Raw genomic sequence first — 9481 nt, 5'->3', positions numbered from 1 at the left:
TTTGATCCCAATTTTGAGGAGGCAGAATGGTTGCTTTTCTGAAGATCTTGCCCTGGTAATGGTTTTTTCTAAAAAATGATTTCCTTTGACACTTCCATTAAATCAACCGGGGGGGGTGGGGCGTTCCAATTCAATTCCCATGTGGTTGCAGTAGCTATGCTATTATTGAAGCAGTGCCAGATGGTTTTAAATCTTTTCTTGTCCTTTTTAGGTCGAGGTCAAGGCTGTGCCTATTGATGAAATGAATCAGAGTGGGTCAAAGGTTCGTAAGTTGACAGCCCCTGATTCCATGACTTTTGGTGGGCATCGACTACCTAATCTTGAACACAAATATGAAGTAACGGTCAAGGATAAGATGTTCTACCATGCCATCACCATCCAAAAGTGCTACGACAACTATTCGTTTGAAGAGCTCCGCTTTGCCTCTCCCAAACTCCAAAGGCAATCCGAAAACATGCTGGTGAGAGCGCATAATAATGGCACGTACTCTGCCAATTGGGCCCCCGGAAATGTTGGCATTTACCGAATCTACGTGATTGTGGATGGATCCGAAATGAGTGAACACTTCAAGGTGAGTAAGAACACCACATGGCATCCTCCAATGGTCGTGATCCCGCGAGAGCAAAGTTAAAAAAGGTCGATCATTTTCAGGCTGACGTGCAAGAACCTCCAAAAGGTATCATTCCCCCACCAAAAGGCATGGGTCCCAAAAATCCAAGCGAGATTGACGACAAGATCTATCGATTACGGAAATTCGTGGCCAAGCCAAGTGCGGGACTTCGGATTCGAGTTCATCCCACCCTTCAGTCCGAACAAATTGGTATCGTACCTGTGGATGGAACAGTTTCCATTGTGGATGAATTGCACAACTCCGATGGTATTTGGGTGCGGCTCAGCACAGATTGCTTGGCGGAAATGGCGCCACATCATGTCGAAGGTTGGTGTCTTCAGTACAACCAGCATCTGGAGAAGACTCTAATGATTCCAGTGGCCGATGTGAAACCCAAGGATTTGGCAGCCCAAAACCCTCCGCCAAATGTGTTTACCCCTCAGTTTGTGGAACCAGAGATGTTTTCACCCGGATTTACGCCCAATGAAGCCCTCATGGGGCGGTTTGATCGGAAGCGCGAAGTAACCAGAGGTCCGGGCAACTATACAGTCATGAAATGTGGCCCATCGGGTCACAATATTCGAACTCATCCCAGTCTATCGGCTTCGCCAATGGGGAGACTTAATTTGGGAAGTGTGGTCAATGTCGTCGAAGTGAAAAGCAACGACCACGGTGAGCTTTGGGTCAGACTCGACTCTGCCTCAGCTGATCGACATTCATTCGTTGCCGATGGAGGCGAAGCGTGGGCGTTGGCCGTAAGTTCAACGGATGTCCAATACTTGGAAAGCGAGGCCGAGATAGAGGAGACTCGATTACGTCATGCGTATGGAATGTATGGCATCCCGGTGAGTCAACTCCAACCGATACCCCAGACCATGGTACAGCAACTTATGATCCCATCGGTCAAGGCTCGACCCCAGAAATCCCTCGGAACGGGGGTGGTTTCTAGACGAAAATCAGAGGGGACGAGCGGACCGAGCAGGAACGCTCCAGCTCAATTAGAGTTGCTGGGTAGTAGCGGGGATAATCGACATTACGAGACCCGATCCCTGGAAAGACCCACACCTTCACCGAGACCGAGTTTGACATCGCCAGGAAGACGCCAGTCCAGTCCCTCATCACCTCGACGAACGCCCTCCCCAGTTGGAGGAGACTCGAGAAAGCCGTCGTTCTTCCAGAAGTTCTTCCGAAACGAAACTGGCCGACGTGGTGCCTCCGCGAGTCCACCAATCGCGAGGAAGCCCGTGTTTCATCACGTGAACAAAGACATCCCACCGGAGCTTCAGGGCGTGTCCGTCAAAGAACTTGTGAAGGTGATTGGCGAAAGTCGAGCCAACGGGAACGGGGTGACGCCCCCAACTACCCCGAAAACCAAACGGAAGGCCCATTCGCGCTCCTCTAGTCCCCAAGTGATTGGATCGAGTGTGAGTAGTCGCAGTTCAAGTCCAATTGCTATTCGATCGAATGTAGCGCATTCCAAGTCGCCGCTGTCTCGGAGCCCTCAGTCTCTGGATACAAATTCGCTGGCTTTGGGTCGACAAGACTCATCTCAAAGTGACACCAGTGCCCTGGTATCTAGTCTCACGCGTGATATCTCCCAAAGTCCAAATACGAGTAGTCATGACAGCCCTTTGCTTTCCCTCAAATCAGAACATGGGCCTCAGCCCAGACCTGTTGCTCCCCATACCGATCTTCAGAGTGGGACGTCAGTCGACCTATCTGAGGGCTCTGAGGGCGCCCTATCAATGGCATCTGGTCCCATTGGCAATAATTCTCTAATGACCACAAGTGTTTCCGGTGCTCAAGCTTCGGCCTTGTTCATGTCTACGACCAGCCTTGAAACCAGTGGAAGCTCAATTCGAGCGGATTTGGACCTGCCCCAACACCTCCACAAATCAGGAGCGAGGAGCAGCTCCCCGCCCCCTGTGTCTCCACGTGTGAAGAAGCGAACCTCTGGCAAGTCCTCCTCATCCTCCGGTGCTTCATTCAGTTCCAGAGCACCCCCCACAGTCAGATATCAACCATCTCTAGTGGCTTCCGACACCTTCGTCCTACCTAAAGGTCCCGTGAAAGAGGCGATGAGCCCCTCAGTGGCTGAGAGTATAAGAGCTGTGTTTGCGGCATTTGTCTGGCATGAAGGCATCGTCCATGACACAATGGCTGTCGCTTCGTACCTCAAATTCCATCCCTCATTGAAGAAAAATCAACCGGACTCCACGCCATCGTCCTCGCCCTCTACGGCCACCTTGGGGGCAACTACTATGATCAGTCGAAACGAGAGTGGCGAGACTGAGGACAAGAAAGTCAACAAGCAAAGACATTCGGTGGAAGTACTATCTACCTCCTATCTCAAGGCCAAGTCACAAGGGGTGGACCAATCTGCCATGAATGCGAATACCAACCGAAACATAACTATTTTGCAGCAGCAACGGATCCCGGAAGAAAGTTATTCCCCTGTCACCAGTCGTGGAGGGACGGAATCTCACCTCCCGCCAACTTTGAGCCTCTTAGTTGTGATTTGGGAAGACATTCGGAGCTACTGCAAGCATGCCATCTTTCAGCAAGTCATCTTGGCCAGTCCCCTGCATGGTCTACCCTCAATGTCCTCGACAATTAGAAGTGGATTGAAGAATGACCGTCATGCCAAGGATAGAAAATCATCCTCGAGCTCCTCTAATGCCCCTATGGGAGTGTCATCCCCAAATGTGTCCGGCAAACGAATCAAACGAAAAGTTGGTCATGAGTTTGTGGATCAATATCCGGGGCCTAATTTAGGCATCATGAGGAATTATGGAAATGAACTCGGTCTCAACTTAGAACCCCAGCATCAACACCAGTTAATGCAGCAGCAGCAGCAGCAGCAAGCGCAACAACAGCAGAAATCCCAACAGCAACAGCAGCAGCAGCAGCAGCAGGCACAATTGCAACAACCGCAAAATCAGCAAGTTGGCGCGATGCGAATTCCCGACAAAGAGGCGTTCTTCCAGTTGTGTGAAATGTGCGGCAAATACTTTCAGCATCCCGTGACCTACCACATGAGAACCTCGCACCCCGGTTGCGGAAATCCCGCCGGGGGAAAAGGTTACAATTCCGGGGGAAACTATTGTGGTGGCTGGGCAGGGAACTGTGGTGACGGAGGAGTGGGTGGCTCTAGTTGGTACCTGATCTGTGAGAAATGTCGTGAGGAGACCATGAGCAAAGCCAATCTCAAACCGAGCATGTCAGAGCTGGACCCGCCTTTGGCCTTGTCCAGAGCCAGGCTCTCGAGAGCTAAATCTGCCAAAACGGGCTTCTCTTCACTGTCTTCGAAATTGGCCTCACCTTCGGGTCAATTGCAAAGCCATGTGATCATGAATAACAATGCCATGTTCCTGTTGGATTTGGCCAATGCCTCGAATTCAAATCTTCGGCCAAAGAACGAGCTATTGGCGACCAATCTTTCGGGAGTACCGCCTGCATCTCAAAGTTCGGTGGTCGTGGGTGGAGCTCGATCCAAAATCCCCGCTCACACCGTTCAGCCGCATATTGAGTTGTCACATTTCGATCCGAATCCATTTCCATTGGTCCCATTCCAGTGTTTCAACGCGCTGGGAGTCCAAGATAAACAGTTCAAGTCTTTGAATGACGAACTCCTCGATCACGAAACTATGATCAAGAGCTCAGAGGAGCACGAAATTCTCCAACACGAAGCCAAGAAAGATCCTGTTGCCTCAACTTCATCAGCTCCTCACCAACGACTCTCCACATTGAAGGATTCGTTAACTGAGGTCGACGTGGTAGATCAAATTTCACCTCCAGCTCAATTTCAGACCAAACTCATTGAGGAACCGCAAGGATCCTCTCGAAGCCCCAGTCCATCGAAAAGGCCATTCCATCGTTCAGTTTCGATGGGAGGAAATCAAAGGTATCTTCAATCTGCGTCCTCGACATCGCAAAGGACCAACGTTCCGTTGCGAGAGAAGGAAGAGAACTCCTGGCCCGAAAACGAGATCCACAAAACATCAGAGCAAGCATCACCTCCGAATCGGAAGAGAAACTCGACATGCTGTGACACAACCAACCTGGCGTCAGGTATGTCGGAAACGTCCAACAACTCCGATTTTCTCTCCCATCCATCTCAGGCCCTTCTCCGCTTGTTCGCCGCTCCATCTTCAGCCGTGGGAAGCAATTCTTCAACGGTCGGGGCTAAGGCTGCAGGCTCTGCTGTGCTTGGTACAACCACTCCAACCACTGTAGTGGACGTGTTACAAAGGCCCGTCATGAGCTTCGTATTACAATGGAATGACTTGGAAAGCCTCCAGATCGCGATGACCTTGGCTTTGAGAAAAGCCGCTTGTCGGACTTATGCCATGCAAGCCCTGAACTGGTTGCTTAGAAGCGTCAGCCAGCCTTCTTGTCTTCACGATCTTTTGTGGTGCTTCTCATCTGCCCTTGAATCGCCAAATGAACTCACCAACCCCAATGGACCCCTCGACAAGAGCGGTGCCGGTGTCCTAAATGGTGCCTCTTCTTTAGGTCCCGCCGCAGTGCCAGAAGACAAATCGAAGGTAAAGAAGAACAAAAGGAACGCTCTGTTACCTTCAGTCAAGGCCGCCGACATATCGCCCTCCAAAGTCAACAAGGCGGCTCCGGTGTTTGCCACCAAACCCAAAGATCTATTTTCGTTGAGTGGGCTTTGCGAGCATCCAACTTCGGACATATACATCGCAGGCGAAGCCATCCAACCGCTCCCCGAGACGTTTCATAGTGTTTTGAAGACAGTGTCAGATCTAATGATGGTTCTGCCCCCGGGATCTCCACTCCAACAAATTGCCATTCGATGTTGGGGCATTAAATTCAAGCCAAGTGACCATCAATTCCTGCACCAATCCCATATCTTTCCCACCATTAGTCGCATGTTGTCTCGACCTCGAGACATCCCCCACCATAGAGACGAAGTTCCCTCCACCTCTTGTGCCGCCACGAGCAAAAATGTGCCTGACTTGTTGTCGGCTTATAGTGGGCCTTCGTCCTCTAAACTTGTGGAAGGCCATAAGACACCTTTGGCCTCTCTAACCTTTGCCCTCGACCGATGCTTCGTGGAGCGAGTCACTGACATCTCATCGCAAATCGAAATGAAAGTGTCAAGTCGGCAAGCCATGATTGGCTCCTTGAATGACAACTCCACGGAGACGTTCTGGGAATCAGGTGACGAGGATCGAAACAAGTCGAAATGGATCACCATGTCCTTGCCCGCGTCTCCACCGGGAGAGATGGATCCTGACGACGTTCTATTGGATGGTCTTCACTTCCGAAATGTCTCGATTCATATCGACAATGGCCGTGATCTGGCAAATAAAGTGACCTCACTAACGTTCAAGGCTGGCAAAGCCTTGCACGACCTTCAGACCATTAAGCAATGCGAGGTGGAGAGCCGATTCGCCGGATGGATCTCATGTTTTATGGATAATTCAGACTTCTCGGTGGTGAAAATTGAGCTTAAAGGGCCTGACAATACGTTACGAGTCCGGCAAGTACGTGCTCTGGGTAGTGAGCCACGCGACCGAGTGGCTGCCCTCGTGGATCAGACGCCGGAAATGTCGTTGATCCAGAAGAATAACTGCGAAGTGGAAACTTTACGGATTTTCCGGCTCATCACGAGTCAAGTGTTCGGTCGACTCCTGGACGAAAGTGTTCCTGCTCGAGGAACGGGCTTGCTTCCCTCTAGTCACCATCAATTTGAAGACGTTTCGCGAAAAAATGAGACCTTGAGCACACCGACTGTCCCGTCAGACTTTGTTCATCACCAAAGAGGCGAGACCAAATCGACCTCGGACACCATTGGGTCCTCGCCATCAGCTGGTCCTGGGTCCGGTGCTATGGGTGCCTCAGGCTCCTTAATCACTACCACATCCGGTGCTCCTACTATGGGTCTCATGTTCACTCGCTCGAAATTGACTCATTTGCAGAAACAAGTCTGCTCCCATATCCTACTCGCCATCAAGAAAGAGACAGCCAAATTCCGAGCTCATTGGGAAAGATCGCTCTGTTCGGGCGGAAAGACGACCCCATTGGGCGAAGATCATTCCACTCTGAAAGACACCTATTGTTTTGAGATGCTGTCGATGGTTTTGTCGCTGAGTTGCAGTGGTTTGGGACGGGGTCATTTAGCCCAACAGGATGGCCTCATCCAAGATGTAGTTTCCCTACTGCACATTGGATCTGCTCGTATTCAAAAGATCGTCATTTCCCTACTCACTCGGTTACTTCCCTGCATAACACCGCAGAGCTTCGCTCGCGTTCTGGGCATTCCCAACTTGCCGCCCAAGGACTTTGGCTCATTGCTGTCAGCCACTCGAGTGCCTTCCTCGTCCCCGGCCGAAGCCTCATCTTCATTAATTTCACCCTCAGAGCAATCCCCTCCGCCCGTGGTGAACCTCTCCAAGCCTGGGATCATTGATGTGTTCCTAAGCTGCATCGCCAAAGCCCTCACATTGCAAGTGAAGACCAAAGGCAAGGAAGGCGGTGGTCTGGGCACAAAAAGTCTCACCACCGTGTCGCTAGCCTCGTGCATCCATCCTCGAGGAGAAAATATCGGAGATCGGTGGTGGCTTAGAGGGTCGATTTCCAAGAAATTGGCCGAAGAAATCATCCTCTTGGTGAAGAACATGTCCCAGGGCCTTTTAGGAAATGAATGGACGGCCATTACGAAGAGTGCGGTGGCCGAAAACATCTTGAATCTGACTCGGTTGGAAGAGCGACATCGCGACCCCAGTGAATGTTTGAAATATCCGGTGCTGTGGCTGGCCTTAGCTTCACTCTGTGTGCTGGACAAAGACCATGTGGATGGGCTCTCCTCGGGAGAGTATTCCGCGGTCGGTGACAACTCGCCCAGACCCACGTGCCAGAATCACGACGACGGGGAAACGTTGTCCATTATTAATTGCGACCATTGCGGCAATTTGTGTGGTGATTGCGATCGGTTCCTGCACCTTCACCGACGGACCAAGGCCCATCAGCGGCAAGTGTTCAAAGAGGAGGAGGACGCGATTAAGGTCGATCTGCACGAAGGCTGTGGTCGGGCCAAATTGTTCTGGATCATGTCTCTCGCTGACTCACTCACCCTCAAGGCTATGGTCGAGTTTCGAGAGGGTAGTCGTGGGAATTGTGGCACTTCCGGGGCCTTGGGTGTCGTCGGATTGGGAACGAGCCGTGGAGGTCCTATGAGCAATTTTGCCACTTGCCGTTTTTGTGGACGAGTGAGTTCATCCGATTCGCCTGTCATTGATAGTCTGTGCACGGACCGCGAGTGCATCGAGTTCTCGCGCCTTGCTTGTCAAAAGACCTTGAGTTGTGGCCATTTCTGTGGGGGTATTGCCGACGAGAGCAATTGTTTGCCCTGTCTTCATGGGTGCTCGGGTGAAAAGCTTCGACAAGATGCGGATGACATGTGTATGATTTGTTTCACCGAGGCACTCTCGCCCGTGCCTTCCATCCTGTTGGAGTGTGGCCATGTGTTCCACTATCATTGTTGTGTGACCGTGCTAGAAAAACGATGGATCGGACCTCGCATCACCTTCGGCTTTCGCAATTGTCCCATCTGCAAGAGCAAGATCGAGAATGAGTCCCTGCGTAAATTCTTGGATCCCATTGACCACCTCTACGACGATGTGCGGAAAAAGTCCCTCATGCGCCTGGAATACGATGGCTTGACCAAGTGCGAGGCGATTGCCAAACATCACAACAACGACCCAGCCAACTACGCCATTGAACGATATGCCTACTACGTGTGCTTCAAGTGTCAAAAGGCCTATTACGGAGGCGAGGCGCAGTGTGACGCGGATGCTGGCCAGGGCGATGACTACAACCCCGAAGAGCTCGTCTGTGGGGGCTGCAGTGACGTGTCTCAGGCTCAAATGTGTCCCAAGCATGGCACAGACTACTTGGAGTACAAGTGCCGCTACTGTTGCTCGGTGGCCGTGTTCTTCTGTTTCGGAACCACGCACTTTTGCAATGCGTGCCACGATGACTTCAGCCGTGTGGCCAACATTCCCAAGACGTCGTTGCCGCAATGCCCCGTGGGCCCGAAATCCACCAAACTGTCTTTGGATGAATGTCCCCTGCATGTGAAACATCCGCCTACGGGCGAGGAATTTGCTCTGGGCTGTGGATTATGTCGAAATGCTCACACATTCTGATCTACATACATACTTCCAAGTAACAAAAGTAATGCAGTGTCGACTAGCTTATGGAACCCCGTTTCACAGATGACGACGACTCGACTATCGAGCAATGTTCGACGTGGGTCATCCTCACCCTGTTTGACAATGATACTAAAGTTAGTCTCTTACCTATTTTTTTTCTTTTGTCGTACCGGTTAAAATACATACATTATTATTATTATCATGATTATTGTTATTACCACTACTACTACTACCACTACTACTCGTATCATTGTTGCTATTCGTCTTTGAATGGGCTTAGTTCATGTGGTTGCCATCCATCTTGGTGTGTAGCATGTGCATCTGAATGTGTCTGGTTGATTGAATAACCTACGGAAGTCGATTCCAATGGCCGGCTAGCGAATGCTGGGAAGATTGAAACCAAGCAATAAGCCTCTCTCTGGTGGCGGCCACCACACGTGTCTCTCGTTCTCTCGTTCGCCGTGTTTCCTGTCCTGACTGAGCCAGTCTCTCTGGTCTCTTTCTGCTCCTTTCAGGGGTTAATGTGGCTCAAGGATAAATGAATATGGTCCTACCATTTTATAGCTCAAGCAGAGCTCTGCTTTTGCATCACTAGGGCTATTATGCTCAATCCCCAAACTCGACTATAAACTCCCCGCTCAGACCTCTTGCATCCTTGGTTGGCAAAGGCATAGTCCGTAATACGTAC

At 50.9% G+C, this 9481-nt stretch overlaps 1 protein-coding gene across 1 annotated transcript in view; it reads left to right on the top strand.

Annotated features, from left to right (window-relative positions):
* The window catches only part of LOC131877328 (E3 ubiquitin-protein ligase MYCBP2-like), a 16517-nt gene extending 7525 nt beyond the window's left edge, over nt 1-8992 (top strand). Inside the window, exons 8-9 of the mRNA XM_059222946.1 lie at nt 212-571; nt 652-8992. Coding sequence (XP_059078929.1) covers nt 212-571; nt 652-8787 — 8496 coding nt within the window. The 3' untranslated portion in view covers nt 8788-8992. The remainder of the gene's footprint in view (nt 1-211; nt 572-651) is intronic.
* Nucleotides 8993-9481: the final 489 nt, after the last annotated feature.

This window comes from Tigriopus californicus, chromosome 3 (genome assembly GCF_007210705.1).
Source record: "Tigriopus californicus strain San Diego chromosome 3, Tcal_SD_v2.1, whole genome shotgun sequence".
Taxonomy (NCBI): Eukaryota; Metazoa; Arthropoda; class Copepoda; order Harpacticoida; family Harpacticidae; genus Tigriopus; species Tigriopus californicus.
This window is presented reverse-complemented; position numbering and strand designations above follow the sequence as displayed.